Raw genomic sequence first — 22,222 nt, 5'->3', positions numbered from 1 at the left:
TCAACGTGACCAAACCGCGTTCCTGAAAGAGATACAAATTAGGATTTGCAACTGATCTTTGAAATCCTGTCCGTAAAAAGAAGGAATCAATCTTTTGATTCCAAGCCCTGGGAGCGTGCTTAAGGCCATACAAGGCGTTCCGCAACCTGTAAACCATCCCCTTTGATCCCGGAACCTCAAAGCCGGAAGGCTGCTCAACATACACCTCGTCCTCCAAGTCACCATTAATAAGGAACGCGGATTCTATATCCATCTGATATACGGGCCACTGCTGAGAAGAGGCAAGTGCAACAACAATCCGAATCATGGTCATCCTTGTTGTCGGTGCAAAGGTATCCTCATAGTCAATGCTAGGCCACTGAGCATAACCCTTAGCCACAAGTCTGGCTTCATGCTTGTTCACCAACCCATCAGACGTATACTTGGTCTTAAAGGCCCACTTGACACCAATGACTGACCATTTTGATAGCCTTGGAACCAGCTGTCAAATTTTATTCTTCTCTGTGGCATCCAGTTCCACTTGCATGGCTTTCCTCCAAGTCTCCCGAGAGAGAGCTTCCTTCACGGAAGTGGGCTCTATGTCCCGAATGATACGAGACATCAAAGCATAGTTTACCTGTCACAGCTCCGCTGAATGACTTTTGTCACGAACTCTTTGCGATCTTCGAGGTTTGTCCTCTGTGGTCCACTTGGAGGAAAGCTCCGTAACACCTGACTCCCGAAGGGTGTCTAACAACCACTTTGGTACTCGAACAGAACACGAAGCCTCCTGCTATTGTTTGGTCTCATCTTCAGCTTCGGGCTCAACCTCTACAAATGACTGAGTTTGTCTAGCTGGAACAATAGATTGGAAATCATCCTCAGACTCATCTGGTTCTCTAGGAAGTGGCGGCTCATCAACGGTGGAAGTTGGAACATGCTCATCAAAGACAACATCTTTGCTGATAACAACCTCGTTTCGATCTTGTTCATACAACCTATAGCATTTGGAAAGAGAGTTATATTCCACAAATATAAGCTTCTGGGACTTCGAGTCGAGCTTCCCCCTCTGCTTTTTTGGAATGTGAAAATAGGCATCACTCCCAAACACACGGAAATGCGAGACATCTGGTTTCTTGCCAAAATAAGCCTCAAATGGAGTCATCTTTGGTATTGATGTCGTCGGAGATCGGTTGAGGATATGGACAGCCGTAGCCATAGCCTCTCCCCAAAGTGGACGAGGAAGATCACGATGCTCGAGCATTGTCCTCGCCATCTCCACCACAGTTTGGTTCTTTCGCTCAACCACTCCATTCTCCGAAGGTGAACCTCTATTGGCCAGCTCCCGCTTGATGCCATGTTCTACACAAAATTGCACAAACGCATTAGAAGAGAACTCTCCTCCTTTGTCAACCGGAAGAGTCTTTACCTGCAATCCAAACTCCTCCTCCACCATAACATGCCACTCCTTGAACCGAGCAAAAGGTTGGTCCTTTTGGGAAAGGAAATAAACCCATGTAAATTTGCTACAATCATCAACAAGCAACATAAAGTACAAAGAACCTCCCAAGGATGGGTGTGCATAGGTCCACACAAGTGAGTGTGTACCAACTCCAAAGGTTTCGAAGCCCCCCTAGTAGCATGATTCGGAAATATTCCCTGTGCTGTGCTGCCTACCACGAATGCAAGAACTACGTTGTTCCTGCTTGCTGCCAACATCTAGCAAGCTATCCACCATTTGGTCCCGGAAAGCCTGCCGCAGTGCATCCACATTCAACTAGCCAAAACGGAAGTGCCACAAGTCACCGATCTGAGTGCTTGTCAGAGAAGAGAGTGCTAAGAGTTTTTAGATACCATCTCCCCTCCGCCTTCCCATACAACCTGGCTTGTTTCTTTGTCCTTTAGAGCAAAAGAATGCTCTTCAAACTCCACCTGGAAGCCAGTCTTGGAAACCTCATGCACATACAATACATGAAAACCAAGTGCTGTGACGTAAAGAACACGAGAGGAATGCTTCCCCCCTTTATCATCGGGAATAATCTCCATCCTGCCCTCACTATCAATCGGTATAGTGGAATTGTCGCCAATGAAAATGCGACCTGACTGCCGTTTAAGATCTTGTAATAACTCTTAGGAAGGAGTCATGTGCCTGGTCTTGGCAGTTGTTCTTGGTACACCACTTAGGACATTTCCTCCAATAGTGGCCTTTCTTGCCACAATTGTCACAGGTCCACTCAGCCTTCAAATTATCATGCTCTAAATCGTGCTTTTTCTCAGAAGGCTTCTCCGATGAAGACTTCCCTTTGCCCTTATTGTTGTTGTTACGGCCTTTCGACCGCTGGCTTGTCAAGGCCTTAGAACCTCTGCCCGGAGGGTTCGTATAACGCTCTTCTTGGTCCAAGACCATAGGCACAAGCTCCTCCCAAGTAATGGTGCTAAGCCTGTCACTGGTGATCAAAGAGGAGTAGAAAATTGAGTACTGAGAGGTCAGAGGAGACATCAAAGTGATGGCCATGTTCTCTGAAGATATCTCCTTCCCAGCCCGAAGAACCTCTTGCCGAAGAGCCTACAACTTGTTGATTTGCTCCCGCATCGTGGAAGACTTTGCAGGATTCATCACCCGCATCTGCACTTCCAAGGAGATCCACTTCATGGGTGATACCCTCTTATACAGAGAAGACAAATGCTGCCAAATCCCTCTGGCCAGCATCATATGTTTGATATGATTAATCACCTGTGGTGTGCAGTTAAGGAAGATGAAAGAACACACACGGGCATTGACACGATCCCACAACTGTGCTTGAGCCTCCCGTTCTTTCCGAGTAGAGGGTAAGAGCTCCCCATCCTCCAACTCCGACTGTGGAACACCAACCACAATGAAATCAGTCAAGTCATAAGACTCCAAGATAGACTCCATCATTACCTTCCATATGCCGTAGTTGGTCCCGTCCAACTGTCGATCCACCGGGAATGTGCAAGAATAGGGATCTTCACGTGCTTCTTAGCCATCTCCAGCAAGTCTGCCATCTCAAGGGTTCACAAAGTCTTGTGAAGGGAGGGTGGGTGTAAAATAAATGAAGCAGAGGCTGCAAATAATATGCAAGGTGGCTGTCCAACGGTGATGCCCCCCTTCTACCCGATCTCCAAGTCCGGAACAGCCCAAGCAATCTCCAATCAGCACCACAAATCAGCAAACCCTCAAGCTCCCACTGTCTCCAAGCTTCAAGCCACTTTGGGGCTCTGATACCATGTCAGATTGTATAGCAGAAGTATGAGACAAATGCAGTAGAGAGCAAACCGTAGAAGAGACAGAGAGAGAGAGAGAGAGAGAGAGAGAGAGAGAGAGAGAGAGAGAAAGAAAGAAAGAAAAGAAAACTATATTAACTATATGAACTCTGTTCTATACAAAAGATCCGGTACAAATCAGGAGTGTGGGACCATGGGTGGTATTTATACCACTCCTATGCTGGTTGGCCAGGCTGGCTGCTGGCCATGTCCACGACTCCAAACAGCCAGTCGGCCAGGTAGAAGGCACCAAGTCGGCCAGTACAGCACAAGTCGGCCAGCAAACAACAGCCCCACAACCAGTAAAAAATGGGGGAAAAATTGAAAAATGGGGTCAAAATGGAGAAACACCTAAATGTGCGGGCACACCTACAACAATGGCCATGCTGTGTAAAGTACTGACAGGAGATGCCTACTAATAGAGGGATGCTTACATTTCTTTTGGTGCTATCATTTGGTTGGCACAGTCGGGCCTATAGCTTAGTTATGAGAGTGGATTGTCAGGGATCTGGTCATTCTGATCAGTCAGGGAGTTGCTCGGTGGTGCTGACTTTAGGACCTGCAAGAGTTAGGATGAGGAGGGATGTTTACATTTCTTTTGGTGCTATCATTTGGTTGGCACAGTCGGGCCTATAGCTTAGGTATGAGGGGATTGTCAAGGATCTGGTCATTATGATCAGTCAGGGAGTTGCTCGGCGGTGCTGACTTCTGGACCTGCAAGAGTTAGGATACATCCCATCTGCACAGAGGTTGGACAGTGCATGGGAGATTATTGCTAGCATTGCAGCCTGGCACACTTGGAAGGCTAGATGCACTGAAGGCATTGAGGGCACTTTGTTTTATGATACACAATACATTTGCAGGATTTGGAGTGATATCATCCACACCCTCATGGCCACTTGGGCCAGAATCCAGGGATCTTCTAGGGCAGAGAGAAAGCGTGACAAATTATGAGGGAGTGGGATCATGGCATCTTTTTCATTGCCCACTCATATGGGACCTTGTTGGCAGCACAAGGCATGTGATTGGTTGAGATACCCCCCTTGTTTGGTCTGAAATCTTCTAAATGAACCTTACAATAAACACGTTAAACTCAAGGACCATGCTTTCCTCAAACATACAATATACCATCACTACATATTTCAACAGTCCTTATTCAAGCATTAAATCTAGTGCACAGAAGTTACATTCTGTCTAAATAAATGCTATCTTCTTTTTCTTGAATATTATTTTTTCTAAAGTTTGATTTGACTTAATTCTTTTAATGATAGGTTAAGGTCCTTGAGTCGCACAATGTTGTTCACTATGATCTTAAATGTGATAACATTCTACTAGAACCAATGGAGACCATACAAGCTGAAGAAGAATTTTGGGATCCAGTGTGGCCAAAGCTAATGGGTAGCTCTCATCTGCCTTTCAGAGTTTGTATCGCTGATTTCGGTCAGAGTAAGGTATGCCATTGTCTTAGCATTACATAGTGATTTAGCATGTACTTCACAACCTACCAAGAGGATAGTTTGACTTAATGCTCACCATTTCCAACATATCAGGCTATTTTTGGCTCACCATATGGCTTCTACATGTTCAATTTATTCTGAAATCAACAATTATGTTATGTGGAACTCGAAAACAATCTTATTTTTTGGGAATGCAACTGATTAGGGTGCGTACCGTTGCAATGGATTTTCAAGACTGAGGCAGCAAGTGAGGGGTAAAGCAATGTCGCCATACATGTCAATGAAGTGACAATGATCGCCGGTATGCCCAACAAAAACTTGAGCACCTTTGAAATTATGGGAGGGGGTAGCTTGAGGCTACGATCTTGTTGGGGTCAAGTGCTAAGCTCTTATGTGACCAAGAAGGGTGCCTTGTACTACTACGAAGTGGCACTAGAAGGGGTTAAGAGGCAACCTAGAGTAGTGACAGTTATTGAAGACCAAAAATAGTTCGAAGGCCTGCCTTTAGGTGCATGATGATGGTGCCTGTGAGGTTGAAGAAATCATCTATGAATGCATGCAGAAAGCTATCAAGATATACTTGAAAGATGTTGGTGACTATGCATTGGAACATGACAGGGGCATTGCAAAACTTGAAAGGCATCTTGTCGTAGAGGTAAGTGCCCGGGCCATTGGGTGACAAATGCTGCCTTAGTGCGGTCATTTGGGTGAATTGCCACCTAGTTGTACCCGTTGAAACCATCCATGAAACTATATCCTCTAGCTTCCTATCCATGGATGGAAGATCAAAACTGTCTTTGGCTATTGCTTTAATGAGAGAACGAAAACCTCGATTCTATTGGTTTTGTTTTTTGGGGTGATGACCATGGGGGAGAGTCACTTTGAGTGTTCTAGGGGGGGATGATGTGCGCATCCTCCATTTTTTCTAATTCCTTCTTGACCACCTCTACATACTTGGGGTTGAGCTTGTAGGCCTGCATGCGAACAGGTCTTGGATTGTGTGCACTGTGATGTCTGCCAGCACACTGTCCAAATCGATGTAGGTCCATGCAAAGATGTCCTTGTATGAATGGAAGAAAGGAATCACTTGATCCTGTAGAGCTGGGTGATCTAAAAGCCATGACACCAGAAGATAGGTCGAGAGCTGTGCCCAAATTGGATTCTCACACTGGACCTTGACAAGTTGGGAGAGTGTGGTTTTCCATTGTCAATTACCTGGGAGAGAACACCATGGTCATGAGTGGGCTACTGGTCAATGGGAAAGTCTCCGTATTTCTCGTGCTTGAGGGCGGTAGTCCTTGAGGGCAAATGGCAATCTCATCTGATGACGCAATGGCCCTCTCAATGTGGGAGTGCAGGTGTGGGGAAGTGCGGGCTGCTTTGGAGAGGTTGTAACTGTTTGGCCATCCTAGCTCTATTTCACATGATGACACCCATGCTCGAACACCAGATAGGTGGAAGAAGACATGGGGACAGGGTCCATAAGGTTTGATTAAGAAAAAGCACCATTCTTGGTCAAAAAACAAGAAAAAGCAAAAAGTCAAACAGGGTTGACCACGAGCCAAGGACACCATTGGAAAGAGGAGACTAAGCCGGACCAAAAAGCTAAAAGGTGCTTTCTCAAAGGGAGCCAAGGACACCATTGGAAAGAGGAGACTCAGTCGGACCAAAAAGCTAAAAGGCGCTTTCTCAAAAAGCTAAGGCCAAGAAACAAGGCCTTAAAGCCAGAAAAGCAAAGCATCAAAAGTTGAGTAATAGAGCAAAAGCAAAAGGCAAAAAGAGAAAAGCAAAGCATAAAAAGGCAAAGCAAAAGCATGAAGGCTTTTTGGTAAAAAGCAGGGTTCTCTTACAAGTATAAAAAGGATTGGACTTCTCTTGTAGTACCATGAACAAGATCATTGAAGATTGAAGGAGATCGTGGAGTGTGTGTGGGCATCGTTATGATCATGGAGAGCTTCTTCTTCGCCATCAACATCTTCTCCAACTTGCTTTTCAGATGTACGGTCAATCCTAGACTTGTACGGGCATATGCATGGGTGACACGGATGCGTGTACGGAGCTGTACGGACATAAATTTTAGAAACCCTAAAACTGCTCCAAAAACCCTAAAAATTGCTTTTTGGATGTTTTTTTCTAAGAGATGAAAAACCTTGAAAGACCAGGTTTTGTGGAAACAGGGGATGACACTGCTCATCCAATTGCCCATGTTGGAGATGTGCCATTGTCTATGCAGGATGGCAAAGTGAAGTACCTTGCAGATGTACTTCATGTTCCGAGGAGGCTTGGAGAGTGATCATCCACTACCGAGACGCAGAGGGGTTTGGGCATCATTGACCCCTCCATTTAGAGCCGTGGCCTGTTGGGCAAGTTGATTGTTCGAGGTCTTCTTCCGGGTGGTGAGCCTTGGAAGGACTTCCTCTTGGCTAGGATCTCCGCTCACATCCCGATCGTGGGAGGCCCTTGGTCTCAGAGTACGAGATGGATTTTCATAGAGATACGGGCACGAGGCTTTAGCCCAACATTTGAGGACAGAATTGCAGCCAGTCTCTTGCGTGCTTGGGCCTTGAGCAGTCAGCTCTAGTAGCCTTCGAGGAGCGGCTCCGACAGCCTCTGATCTGGAATCCCTTGGTCCGTCTACTCAAGGCTCACCCGCACATATCATGGGGAGCTTTGAGTACAGGTCTCGCTAGGTCACTTGGAGATTGGCTTACTTGAGATAGCTGCTCCCAAAGGCTTAGGAGAGAGCCCTTAGTGGGATCTGGGGTAGAGACCGACTTAGCCTCAACATCGACTTTGCCATCTCTCCGGAGTGGCTGGCCTTGGTAGACTGGAGAGAGCAGAGACCTCCTTAGAGGACCTCAGGGGATGCACCTTATAGAGGGTGAGGGTGATTGGTTTTCATGCATAGGAGTGGCACATTGACCCTCCACCAGCCAAGGTGGCTAGAGAGAGACTCTGGCGATTATGGATGTGGGAGGGTTGGCCTCTCACGAGTCTCTAGTGGGACCCGGGAGAGTGGACATAGCAAGATCCAGAGGATAGTGAGGAGATGCCTGGCACCCCCTTTTTTGCTTACACTGCATGGCTAGGCCATAGGATTTAGATGTTAGGGGTAGAGGGCACTTCGGTAGGGGCTGGACATTGGTGGTCCTAGGGTCTCGTGCCGCACTTCCTCTTAGATTTTTGGAAGCGGTTGTGTGATAGTTTCGGCCATGGAAGATCACCCTTTTCATGTGGCTACTAGCACATATGACCTTGGTAGTTGGCACATGGTTGGCCATTGGGGGTAGACTAGCATTATGTCTGAGATGCGGCCATCCCTAGGAGTCTCAGCGTCATTGTCTTTGGGATTACCCAAAGGCTCAGCAAGTTTGGCGGTTGTCCTACGCATTTTCGCTATGGATCGGGCCTACGTGGGGCACAATTGCTTGGGCACTGAGGCCGCATGCTTGTCATGTCATATGAGGAGGAAGGTGGGGGACTAGCCCTTCAGGTCTCTCACCTTCACATTTCTGCAATGCTAGACTTAGCTCTAGAGTCCATACACAGGTCGTTGGTCACCAGGTTCTTGCCAGAGAAGGGAGATTTGTAGGAGTATAGCTGCATTGCACATATGGAGAGCTTGATGCAGTGAAGCCATTGAAGGCACCCTCACCTTGCCAACGGAGTCCATCCAAAGCATCTAGCTTGAAATCATTCATGGTCAATGGGGGTAGCTTCAGGGTGTCTCAGACCACATGCAGAAGCATCGAGAGGCCTTCTTGAGGATTTGGTGTCATGGCCCCTTTCTCACGGACAGTGCGTGCCGAGCCCAGTTGGCACTATAGACCACCTGTGTTATGTGCCAGGGCTAACTAGGGTTAAGATCCTCGGGTTGGGTTAACCATAGCCCAGGGTTAGGCATCTTAAGTGGGGGGATTAGTAGCTTTTATGAGACATGTGCTATATTGGGCTCCTGGTTTATAGGAGGCCTATATAAGTCACTTTATGGGTGAGTTTTGAGAGAGAGCTCCTCAGACCTGGACTCGAGGCCTTGAGACTACTCCGTGCTTACATCTGATGGGTGTGTATTGGTGGTATAGGACGCCAGGGACTTTGCACGTGGAGCCATGTCTCGAATGCTACTGTCCCCCTTGCTCGGGGGTGAGCCTGAATGGCTCTATGGTTGGGCGGTGAGCTTGATGCTATGTCCTTTTGTTTCCATGTTTATGCTTAATCGTAGGGTTTATCTGGTTGGGGCTTTACATTGGTATCAGAGCCAGACCTACTTGGATTAAGTGTGGAAATCTCCGAAAGGAGAGGAGAAAATCCATCGCCTGGATCTTCCGGAGCTTAAGTCGTTGGGTTGCTTTTTCGCTTTCCAAGGTTTGGGTGGTATGGGACGCTTGGACGGAAGGCAGGGAGTAACCGGGCTCAAGGGAGAAGATCGGTGTGGTTGGATGTGTGGGAGTTTTGCAAAGAACTCCATATCCATGTGAAAAAGCAGAGAGAAAAGCATCGTGCTTTTGGTGCTTTTTTGAGTTTTATGCGGGGGAATTCTTTGCCCTAAAACCTTCTGTCTGTACCTGCGCTTTTGCGTCTCTAGGCTTCATCCTATAGCTTTTTTTCTCCATGGCTGAACTATTAGGGTTTCTGTGCGGGCTGGTCAACCTGTCTACAAGTGGTATCTGTAGATTTGAGGTTGATCTAGAGCTGCTATGAACAGCCCTGCTGGTCGCCATGATACAGGAGGAAAGAGAGGTGTGAAGAGATGATCATGCGTGGAGGTTTTGACGTGTAGAGAAGGCTGTACGGGCACTGCCCAGCACAGAGAGAGGGGAAAAGCACTGCTGTGAGCCGATTCAGGCTGTCCTGTGTGACTGCCCATGTGTGGCCGTGGTACCCATGAGTGGGCATGCCCGGGTGTGAAGGGGGACACCCCATAACTGGTCTGGATGGCCAGAATATGGGCACATATCAGCAAGGGCCGAGTACTCTATATATGGCTGGTAGGTGCGTGGTGTGTGTAAAAAAGCACACATGGTGCTTTTTGCCAAAAAAACAGGTCGATTTGGAGCTTTTTTGGTGGGCACATATCTGAGATGCTTTTTTTGGCTATGCTTTTTCGGGTGTTTGGTCACTTATGCACACAAAATTCTGAAGTCGACCAGAACTTTTAACACCCTGAGCTGCTTGCTTTTGATCTCTTTTTTGTGCATCACCTCTGCTCTCGCCTGTTTAGACAAGTTTACACCTCCACCTCAAGCTTTTACTTTCTTTACAAGTACTCTTTCTGGACAGATTCATGGCTGAATACATGGATACCTTGGTTTCATCTATGGAGGTGTCTGGACCTTTATCAGCCTCACCTGCAACAACTCAACTTGGGGTAACTACAGTATCTATTGCTCCTACGCAGGATGGTGATACAGTTCAAACCTAGTATACCACAGGTGTTCCCTCAGTATGTGGGACAACCCATACCCGCTTTACAAACAGGTGTGGATCCCAATTTTTTACATGCTTTTTCAGAGTTTGCTACTCCGTATTCTCAGTATACGGGTTATGTACAACCGCCTCTACCTTCGACACAACCATCTCCTACTCCTCAACCTCCTGCATCTCCACAAGTGGATACTTTGTATGCCACTGTGCTTGATCTACAATGACAACTCACGGAGCTATGCTCCCAGGCTCCCCAAGCTTCAGCTAGTAATCCTCCTCTGCAAGTGCCTTTTCATCCGGAATTGTTTCCGGCGAGAAGAGAGAGTGTGAGGAGCTTTACTTGGATAACTGGCTTGTGGAGTGTACCACCTTTTTTGATCTGTACAGATACACTGATGCTCAACTTATTAGTTAGATTCAAATTATGCTTCAGCATAAGGTATTTGCGTGGTGGAAGGACCTTCGTGAAAAGTCGATAACATGGGCTGATTTTCTGCAAGTGTTTAAGCAATAGTTTGTCTCGATCAAAAAAATTGAAAACTTTCGTAAGTTGTTCAAATTAGAGATGGGAAAGAAGAGCCTGGACAACTATTCCTAGGAGTTCAAAGACTTGGTGAACCGTTGTAAGGCCCTTGAGGAGCCTCGTGTGTTGGTGTATATGCTTTATTTATTCGGACTACCTCCAAATTATCAGAATGAGGTTCTACGAAACCATATTCATTCTTTGGACAACATCTACCACTATGCCAAGAATTTTGATGACACCTTGCTGTCAGAAGAGGTGGTGAGCTTGCGGGTGAGTCTGCACGTAAGAACCAAAAATCCTCTAAAGACAAGAAACGAGGTAGTGTTGCAGCATCCCAGGATGGTCAGTCGTCACAGCGCAATCCCAAAAAGTGCTCGAGAGGCAAGAAAAGATCTGCTCCGCAAACCGAAGAACAGTTAGCGAAGGCGAAGAAAGAGAACTTGTGCTTTGAGTGCAACCAGCCCGGTCATCACTATCGGGATTGTCCGAAGAAGAAGTCTTCAGGGGGTAAGACCTCGGTACATATTACGGAACTACAAGGTAACTCTTTGATCTCTTCTGTTGAAATTCATCATTTGGCCTCAAGTAGTTGTCGTGGATGTCAGATAAGTGAATTTGCTTTCAGTCCCCATAATCTCCTCTGAGTTGAGGTATTTGTAGGCGGCCAAAGCGTGCGGATTCTATTTGACAACGGTTCTACTCACAATTTTATTTCTTCACGTTTGGTACAGACACTCCAGCTACCCACGGAGGCAAGTGATCATCAGTATGTGGTCAACCTTGCTCAGGGTGCAGATGTGGAAGTGTGGGATCGAACGGTGCCTAGACTGGAGGTCTAGATTCGGGACTACTGGGAGGCTTTGGACTTCCATATCATCTTTTGCTGAGATAACGACTGATTTCTATCTCTGTCTCAAAGGGCGTTGCCAACAAGATTCCCATTTTGGTCGAATCTAGCAATTGGTCCAGGTCGGAAGCAGCCTGCGATATCCGAGTGTTCCGGACACTCCGGTGAGTGTTGCTGAGAGAAAGATATTGGAAAAGTATTCCATTAGAGGTGGATTACTGCTTAAGGTTTGTGTGCCCAGTGATCTGAACGTCCAAACTTTGATATTGCATGAGTGCCATGATGCACCTAGTGCAGGGCACCCGGGTATACATAGAACCTTAGCCTTGGTTGGCGGGCATTTTAACTGGCCGCGCATGAAGGCCTTTGTCGAGGATTATGTGCGAAAGTGTTCCCGGTGCGAGCGTAACAAAGCTGAAAGGCTTAGAGTTGGTGGATTGTTACATCCATTGCAAATTCCGAAGAACAAATGGCAAAGTATCTCGATGGATTTTGTGGTTGGATTACCTCGGACTAATAGAGGCCATGACTCAATCTGGTGGTTGTAGACCGATTGACAAAGATGGCAAGATTTATCCCTACTAAGTCAACGGTGAAGAGTCACGAGGTGGCTCAGCTCTTTGTGGAGCAGTTGTACAAGCTTTATGGACTACCTAAGGAGATTGTGAGTGACAGGGATCCCAAATTCATTGCACAATTTTGGCAATGCGTATTTTCCAAATTGGATACACGTTTGAGTATGTCATCTTCGGATCATCCTGAGTCAGATGGTCAGAGAGCGAGGACTAACTAGACTATGGAGGATATGTTGAGGGCGTATGTCTCCAAGAGACAGTATGAGTGGGAAAGGTACCTCCCACAAATTGAGTTTGCTTATAATAGCAGTAAAAGCATGCGGCTACTGGTTATAGCCCATTCATGCTTATGTATGGTTATCAACCAAAGTCACCTATAGCCGTTGGGTTAAGGGCAGTCAAATTGCAATCAGCACTGGACTTCTTGCAAGATATGCAAGACATGCTGGAAATTGCAAGGGAAAGCGTAAAGAGTGCTCAAGATCGCGCTGAGTTTGAAATGATGCAGGGGAGAAGAGAGCTTGAGCTCTTGCAAGCACACACACACTCACAAAACCCTAAAAGAGAACACACAAGGTGAGAGGCTGAAAATCTTCTTCTTCTTCACTCAACACTCAACACACCATATACAAAGATAAGAGTACACACAATATGAAAAGGTACTCAACCAAATACATACTAGGGTTCTCTATTGTGTGAACCCAACTAAATGAGCTGGTGCTATAACTGTGCCAGTCTCTAGAATGGCTGTCACACAGCCTGTCATCCCACTTGCCGCATACACCAACCATGCCAGTGGTGTAAGTGTGGGGCCTATTTCCCAGGCGGGTCATCAGTGTCCACCGCCTCACTAGATGAGCTCGATATCTCAACACTCCCCCTCGAGCTCAACTCCATCTCATGTACACCAAGCGAAGCCCTGAATCTGCGGAGCTTCTCTGTACCCAATGCTTTGGTGAAGATGTCAGCGACCTGAATCTGCGGAGCTTCTTTGTATCCAATGCTTTGGTGAAGATGTCAGCGACCTGATCTTGTGTGCTGACATAAACAAGGTCAATGTCTCCTGCCAAAACCTTCTCTCTGACAAAATGGTAGTGGACCTCTATATGCTTCGTGCGAGCATGAAACACTGGGTTTCTGGCCAACAGTATACTGCTAATGTTGTCACAGAAAATGACAACTTGTCTATCCACTAATAGATTCAAATCTGCAAGTAGCTTTCTCAACCAAGCTACCTTACATGCTGTCATAGCAGCACCTCTGTACTCGGCCTCTGTACTAGATAGAGCACCCGTAGGCTGCTTCTTGTTGCTCCAAGTCATAGCAGCACTCCCCAAAGAAAACATGAAGCCACTAGTAGATCTTCTATCTGAGATACTACCAGCCCAATCAAAATCTTTGTACCTACGCACACATATCTCTGTCCCAGTTTCATAAAATAGTCCACAATGCAAAGTAGACCTCACATACCTCAGTATGCGTCTCAATGCATCCAAATGTGGCTTCCGAGGAACTTGTATAAACAGACTCACCAACCCAACAGCATAGCTCAAATCTGGCCTGGTGATCGTCATGTAGATCAAGCTTCCTACTATGCGCCTATACATAGTAGGATCCTCCAAAATCTCTCCTGAATCTGCACTCAACTTGCCATTCTGATCCAATGGCACTGAGATAGGCTTACAGCCTGTTATACCATACTTGGACAACATGTCCAAGCCATACTGTTTCTGCAGTAATCCAATACCATGTGGTGACCTAATCACCTCAATACCCAAGAAATATCTGAGCTTCCCCAGATCCTTCATCTCAAACTTCTGTCTAAGCAAGATCTTTACATCAAAGATCTCTGCATCATGGTCCCCCGTAATGATCAGGTCATCTACATAGATGACAACAAGCACAACCCCTCTATCACTGTGTCTCATATACAGCGAGAAATCTGCATTGGCTACATGAAAGCCAATAGTGACAAGATATTTAAAAATCTTGTCAGACCATGCTCTTGGTGCTTGTTTTAAGCCATACAAGGCTTTCTTCAACTTGCAAACATGCTCGGGGTGACTCACATCCTCATAACCAGGTGGCTGCAACATATACACCTCTTCCTGCAAATCCCCATGCAAGAATGCATTCTTTACATCCATCTGATGCAAAGTCCATTGCTTTGACGCAATCACTGCTATCACAACTCTCACTGTTGCCATCTTGGCAACTGGGCTGAAAGTTTCCTCATAATCAATGCCATATGTCTGCGCATATCCTTTGGCTACCAATCTAGCCTTGTACCTGCTTATGCTTCCATCACTATTATGTTTTACTTTGTACACCCACTTGCATCCAATGGCTTTCTTGCCTTCAGGCAATTGCACTAAATCCCAAGTCTCATTTCCATATGGTGCATCCATCTCCTCATCCATAGCTTTCTCCCAACACACATTTCCAACAGCCTCATCAATGCATGTGGGCTCTACAAACTGTACAACTTTTGCCATGTATGCATAGTGATGTGCCACATAACCATCATAGGTAAACCTCTGCACAGGATTCTTTACTCTCCCAGATCTTCGCAGCTTTGCATTCATGGCTTCCATAGCCTTCTTTACACCAGGTGTTCTCATAGCTGGTATCCCAAGATCCTCATCAAGGCTCATCTCTGAGCCACTAGACTCTCCATCAACATGAGAATGCCCTGCAAAAATGTCAGGCATACCAAGGGGCTCAACCACTTTCTCTTTGCCTTTATGTGATGTACTAATCACATTTGCAGGACTGGTATTATGACGCAGACTGCCACTCCATGGTCTATCAACTGAACCACTAGATGAGGACTCTCCTGGTCCACTCAAAGACTGTGATTGGTGACTTCCATTCTGTGCAACCACATTTCCACTCACATTAGTCCCAACAGCTTCTTTTTCAGGAGCATACCAGGTGCTCATCTCATCAAAAACAACATCCTTGCTTACCCTCAACTCATGTGTAACAGGGTTATAACACATGTATCCCTTTTGCTCAAGGGAATACCCAATAAACACACATTTTTCAGCTTTTGGATCCAGCTTAGTTCTCAGCTCATCTGGCACATGCACATATGCAATGCATCCAAAGACTTTCAGATGAGACAAATCAGGTTTTCTGCGAGTAGATCTCTCCTCTAGAGTTAGATCATGTATGGCTGCAGTTGGAGTCCTGTTCATGATGTAAACTGCTGTAAAAATAGCCTCAGCCCAATAGCTATGCGGCATATTCTTCTCCCATCAATGCTCGCGTAAACTCAGCAATGTGCCTGTTTTTCCGCTCAGCAACTCTATTTTGCTGTGGAGTGTATCTGCATGTAAACTGTCTCTGAATACCATTCTTCTTCAAAAATTCAGAGAACTCATTGGAGAAGTACTCTCCCCCTCCATCTGACCTTAGGCACTTTACATGTTTTCCTGTTTGCTTTTCAACCATAACTTTGAAATTCTGAAAATGAGTGAACACCTCTCTTTTCTCCTTCATGAAGTATACCCACACTTTGCTTGTGTGGTCATCAATAAATGTCACATAATACCTGCAGCCTCCCATAGACATGGTCTTTGTAGGACCCCATACATTTGAATGCACAACATCTAGTGCATTTCTGCTCACATTTCTATCACGTGGAAATACATGCTTTATTTGCTTTCCAAATTGGCATGCTTTACATATTTTCTGCATACCTTCAACTTTAAAGTTTGGTAGCCGTGTCACAATTCCTTTAGTCTGCATAGACTTCATTGTGTGCACATTCACATGTCCAATTCTTTTATGCCAAATGCAGTAAGCCTATCCTCCAGCAGGCGGGTCATCAGTGTCCACCGCCTCACTAGATGAGCTCGATATCTCAACAAGTTTTACGCCAACCAACGACGAACTCCTAGAGCCTTACAAGAGGGCATGTGGGTGTATCTTAAAGTCCCAAAGGACTCTAAAACGATGAGATCTGGTAAGGTTTACAAACTGTCTTCTGGATGTTGTGGTCCTTATCAGATCACAAAGAAGATTAGTGAGGTAGCTTATCGGTTAGCACTTCCTTCTGGAATCAAGATTGACCCTGTTTTTTACATCAGTCATTTAAAGGATTGTCTGGGTGAAGGTGATGAGATTGTCTCAGTGGAGGAGATCCCTAACCTCGAAGATATGACTAGGTATATCCCCTTAGATCTCGAGTTGGTTTTGGACAAAACGGTCTCGGAATACCGTTTATTTAGAGTACTTGATCAAGTGGAAGGGAGGGTCCGAGGCTACATGGGAGTCAGTGTGTACTTTGAAGAGGCGATTCCCCGAATTCATTGTTGATGACATCAATGGTTCATAAGGGGGGAAGTATGTTACGTCCCAGGGCTAACTAGAGTTAAGACCCTCGGGTTGGGTTAACCATAGCCCAGGGTTAGGCATCTTAAGTGGGGGGATTAGTAGCTTTTATGAGACGTGTGCTATATTTGGCTCCTGGTTGATAGGAGGCCTATATAAGTCACTTTATGGGTCAATTTTGAGAGAGAGCTCCTTAGACCTGGACTCGAGGCCTTGAGACTACTCCGTGCTTACATCCGATGGGTGTGTACTGGTGGTATAGGACGCCAGGGACTTTGTAGGGTTTATCTGGTTGGGGCTTTACAACCTGTGTGGTTGTTTTCTAGAGCGTCCAGCTGGAGGAGAAGAGCATCCTCTCCCCTTTTTATGCATCTCTCGTTTTCCTCTCGAGGACGAGTTAGTATGTAGCCATTTCTGGCTGTTTTCTCGGTAACTAATAGAAGGATCTTTTTTCTTGGGAAAACAAAAGGAAGGAGATTGAGGGGGCTGAAGAGTAGGTGATGGTTCTCTCCTGAGAGGCAGAGGTGGGTGCATAAAGCCCGTATGTTGCTGATATGGCTGAGCACAGAGCAAAAACAGGAAAAGGATTAGGATCATTACCAGATACCGTCACATGAATTGGTTGTCCATGTATTGAGGTGGTGCTTGTGCCTGTAGAAGGCGGGTGCTTGAGTTCTTGGGGGCGGATCCATGGGCTGAGTGGAGACTTCACGCACGACCTCAGGAATAGTAGATAGAGGTACCGGCTGTCCATCAAAAGAGTCCACACTATTTGTCAAAAGGCTGGATATTATTAACGCAAGGATGAAGTGCAGAAATAAGGATGAAGTGCAGAAATGAGGATGAAGTGCAGAAATCAGCAGGTAAGAAACTAGCATGAGGGTTTATGAAGGCAGGAAGAGGGTTGCCCAAAGCTTTTACTTGAAATTTTGCTTTTCTTGCAGAACCAAGTGCCCAAGATGCTTGACTTACAGCCACCCCTCCTGCACCCGTGAAATGCTGAATTGGGCAGGTTCCAGAAAAAGCCAGATTTTGCCAAAAAGGAATGCGCCCAAATATTGCCCTTTTCCCCCACTTTTATGGCATTAAAATTGTGAAGGAAAGATTTTATTTTGTAAGCCAAAATAACTAGCACGACCTTGCTTTCTTAAGAAATTGTGTACCCTTGTAGTGCACCCAAGAGCCCCATATGGGCTGTCCAGATGTGGGCGCCCACCATGTGTATGAGCAGGGGTGCCTCACTTGATCTCAGGCATCAGTAAGGCTTAGTTTAGCCTTCCTAGAGCAGGCAAACAGTACAGACTGCAGTAGAGTCCATGCAAGCACGATTTTTTGTGCGCGCTCTCACATCGAGGTTGTGCACAAAATTCAGCCGGCCATAGACATAACCAGCCTGCTGTAAACTACTCTAAAATAGCAGAAACTTCCTTCTCAAGTCCATGATCAGACCTCATGGGAATCCTTCACCAGCGTGCACCAAGGACCTGAAAAACACCACGAAACTCAACGCATATGCTACAAAAAGCACCTGCTTTTTCATGGATATGCAACAGTGTAACACTGTTCTATGCACACCCACCTGTGTGGCAGAAGGCCAAAGTGTTACCACTTAGGCTAGAGCCTGCTGGCAAGGTAAATCACTACTTAATGTTATGCTCGTAAAAATATCTATATCCATAATGTAGAGGGGGTTTACATTTATGCTATGAGTCTTGTTGAAGTGCTAGAAGCAAGACAGCTGTATTATGGATGGATATAGTTTACTTGGTTTTGAAGTCTTAAATGCAAATTGACCTTCTTCCTTTTTATGTTTATGTTTGTAGGCATCTATTCTACAGGGTGGTGAATGCACTGTACGCAATAGAGGGACAGAATACGTCAAAAGCCCTGAGATGTTGAAGCTCTTGTGCACCATCAAACAAGACAACAAATTAGTTTACATGCCTGCAAAACATGAGAATGTAGGAAGGGCTGTCGATGTTTGGGGTCTCGGTTGTCTCTTATATGAGCTTCTGACAGGGGAATATCTTTTGTATGATGAAGACTGGACAAGATTTTTCATCCGTGTTACTTTGCCTTCTGAAGTAAGTTATTGTAACTGTGGGCACAAGAAGCCTAAACGTGACACAAAAATATTGATTAATGTCTGAACCATGCTTCACAGCAATTAATAGCAGGTCTTGCTTTCCAAGAACTGGTGTAAAGATTCTTAATACACCTGACATTTATTCTCAATATATTGCAAATATTGGAATGATTTGGACATTAACGGACAACACAGCTGCGTTCCTGATGTGCCATCGAAAAACTTCAATGTTTCAGGGCTGCATGGGGTATCTTTTTTTCTGCAAGGTTGGCATAGGCTTTTGAATTATGTTCCTGAGTGAGAGGTTTTCACGTATCCTGCTGCCAGACATTTGGGCAGATGCTTGGGCTGGCTGCGATGTGGGTGTAGACATCAGCCTATCACAGCAATTTGCACCTACTTCGGAGAAAATTTGGAAGAACTTTCAGTGTTGGATCTCTGTGAACCTAGACTTACCTTCCAGGGTGGTCATTATGAATTGGGTTCTCGTTGCCACAGCATGATATGTTGTCACCTTTGGTGTTTCTCATGTTCATGTTTTGGGCAACGAAGGAGATGGAGTCCAATAATTTATTGATGAGACTGGATGACATTCATAAGTCCAGGGCTGGAGTTTCTGGAGAGACAGTTATCCTCTCCAATGCATGAGGGACCCTCAGGATTATTGACCTGGATATGGAAAGCAGAGCATGGCTATATAAGTTTTTATTTTTCGTTGTCTTCTGCCTTGTCAATGTCAGCCTTGCAAGGGTTTTCTTACACACCAGCTTATGTGATGCGCATTAGGAAGGGTAATCATTCCATATGAGATGGATATTTATTGATGCAGTATTAGTATGCCATCTTCTTTTTGGGCCTCTATGGGAGCTTTGTGTGGACCAAGATGTGGTTTGAGGTAGGCTCATTCTGCTAGCTAGAGAGAGATTCATAGACAGCTTATACCATGAGAGATACGCATGGACGTCCTTTGGGGGCTACTGTTTGCAATGTGCATGCAATGGCCTAAATTGAATCGAGACCAGGCCTTTGCCTTTGGTATGTGGATGGCAAGAAATGGCAAGAAAAGGCTTACTGTAGGTCTCTGAAAGGCACAGAAAAGATCATTTAGATTGATTTGACCATTACTTTTGCCTTTGCAAGATCTACTTCTTACATCACAATCCTATGGTTGGATTAGAGTTATTCTACAGGTTAGTGCAACTCATTGGAACACAACAAAGCACACATCATTGTTCTTGATTGACTGTCACCAATTGGCCGACCATTTGGTCTATCTCCACATTTGTGTCTCGTTCACTTGAGGCCAGACCGGTGTCTCATGTGAAGGGGCCAATATTTTTGCATAACATGGACGGGAGCCAGACTGGTGCCACCCGTGTATGACCTGGACTATGTTCTATCCATGGGATTGTCATGCCATGGAAGAGCCAGTATTTATGCCGTGTCTTGCCTATGGGATTGTCACTCCATAGGGAGGCTCGTGCCTGGATTTGTGTCTTACCTATGGGACTGTCACTCCATAGGAAGACCAAGATTTATGCTTTCTGTCGTGCCATTATTGTGCCTGACAGGAATGTTTAGTACTTGTTCCATGAACGGGGGATATGTCCATGATATTGTTTGCACATGCATTCATGTTTTGCATGTTTGGAACTGTTTTCGCACGACTTGTATTCTTGTGTTTGCCTTTTTGACGTGCCACTTACTGAGCAGGGACGCCTGCCAGTGAGTCGTGAAGTTTGCTCTGTCTTCTGACGAGTTTTGTTGCGTGTGAACAGGTGATAAGTGTATTGCACTTGTTTATTTTATAGCATTCTTTTTAACCTTTGTTTTTTATAAGGTTGCAGGTTCACACTCATTAATGAGTGGGCACCCTCCTTAATATTTTTTGGTGTCCTTGGTAGGGTGGGCACCCATTTTTGGGCACCCACGTTTGGGTCATGGTGGGGAGGGAACCCCTCATGTGTGTGGGGGTGGGTGCATGGCCACCTACCCACCACCCACCTTGGAACCTTTGGAACTGGCCGCCTCCATGCAAATGAGGTGGGCCGGCCAGCAGTTCGTGGGATGTCTCTCTATCACTCAGGAGTGAACCTCCTCTTGTTTATAGGCGAGTGTGCATGACCACCTTGGATCATCTGTCCGCTGCCAGGCGACTTCTCCAACGTCTACCCACAGACGGCTGCGTCCAGGCGATCCTCTTCTCTCTTGCTTTGCCACACGACTGCACCCTGATTGCCTCTCTTTCGCTTCCTTATAGGTGGCTGCGCTGGCCTTTCTTCCGCTTGCCCTCAGGCTGCTGCACACAGGTGGCTGCGCTGGCCTTTCTTCTTTCGCTTGCTTATAGGCTGCTGCACGCAGGTGGCTGCACAGGCCTCTTTTGCTTATCCACAGCCGCACACAGGCAGGTGCACAGGTCATCATCCACTCGCCTTGCAAGTGGCTGCACACAGGCGGCTGCACGCAGGTGGCTGTGCACTGGCGGCTGCACATAGGTGGTTGCGCAGATTTTCTCCCTCTCTTGCTTTGCAGGCTGTTGCGTACAGGTTCCCCACCTCTTACCTTGTAGGTGGCTGCACACACAAGTCTTCTATCCCTTGCGCTCAGGCGACTCCAGCTCTCCCTATCATCGGGTAGCTGCTGGCGAACCCATCATCTATCTCTCAAGCTGGCTACAACAGCAGTAATAGAGACTTCTTCTTTCATACGGATACTCTCTGCTGCTAACACCGGGTAGTCCAAGCTTCTGGAGAACCACGGTCCATGGGTGCTGAGATCGGGAGAGCCAGGCGTTAGTATGGGAGCGCCTGTTTGTGCGTGGTCCTGGAACACCAGTGGGGCGCGCTCTGCGGATTCCAGTGAAGGCACAGGACCGTAGAGACTAGACTTCTTCAAGTGGATCGCTCTCCTTTGAACGACTACTCCAAGTCTCTTGTTAACTGTATTCATTTCAGTTGTACATGGACATCATCTGGTTCGTTGAACCCATGGAGCATTGTATCACTTAAATACTCCCAATAATATATCATATATTGAGGGGGGGTCGGCCCGTTCCGGCCCCAGTGCTGGTGTCCATTGATCATCATTTCATTTCATTTCAGTTTTCAGTTGTTATTAAGTTGTCCATTCAAATTGTGATATTTAAGTTGTGCTATTACGCGTGTGGGTGTCCAACAGAGTCTATTCCCACTTGATGGGATCGGTTTCATTGGTATCAGAGCATGGTTATTTCCCTCTTCTTAGTGGGGAAACGAACCTGTGTATTGGACACCCCGCTTCTAGCACACTTAACACAATGGACAGCCAAGGCAACCCTTTGGAAGTGCCTAATTCGAGGGGCCCATCAAGTGCCTCGCGTGGTTCTGATGCTTTACAGGGAAGGCACAAGCCCCTTGAGAGGGTGAATGATAGTGATTCAAGAGGACAACTGTCTCGAGGAAAGACAGTTATGCAAGAAGAAGAGCCTGATGCAATGAGGGCTGAATTGGAGCATATGAGAAAGCTTTTGTAGGCACAAGAGCAAGAGTTGAAATTTTTGCATGAAGATCCCCATGTGCAAAGTGCCATTGAAGCAAGGAAAGCCGATGCAATGGTGGACATGACTTTTGAGTCCATGGCACGAGAAGTGGGCAAGAAGCCAAGGGAGTTGGCACTTTCCTACCTCCTCTGCAAAGGTGGCATCAAAGAGGGGGAAGATGGAGAGCT

At 46.2% G+C, this 22,222-nt stretch overlaps 1 protein-coding gene across 1 annotated transcript in view; it reads left to right on the top strand.

Moving 5' to 3' along the window:
* LOC147639624 (uncharacterized) overlaps positions 1–22,222 on the top strand; it is a 119,150-nt gene that overhangs the window by 44,376 nt on the left and 52,552 nt on the right. The window contains exons 5-6 of the mRNA XM_086782022.1: positions 4,536–4,715; positions 18,255–18,515. Of these exons, the coding sequence (XP_086638148.1) occupies positions 4,536–4,715; positions 18,255–18,515 (441 nt within the window). The remainder of the gene's footprint in view (positions 1–4,535; positions 4,716–18,254; positions 18,516–22,222) is intronic.

This window comes from Cibotium barometz, chromosome 3, assembly GCF_041138505.1.
Source record: "Cibotium barometz isolate CiBa-2024 chromosome 3, ASM4113850v1, whole genome shotgun sequence".
Classification (NCBI taxonomy): domain Eukaryota; kingdom Viridiplantae; phylum Streptophyta; class Polypodiopsida; order Cyatheales; family Cibotiaceae; genus Cibotium; species Cibotium barometz.
Note: the sequence above shows the minus strand (reverse complement) of the source record. Positions and strands in the feature narration are given on the sequence as shown.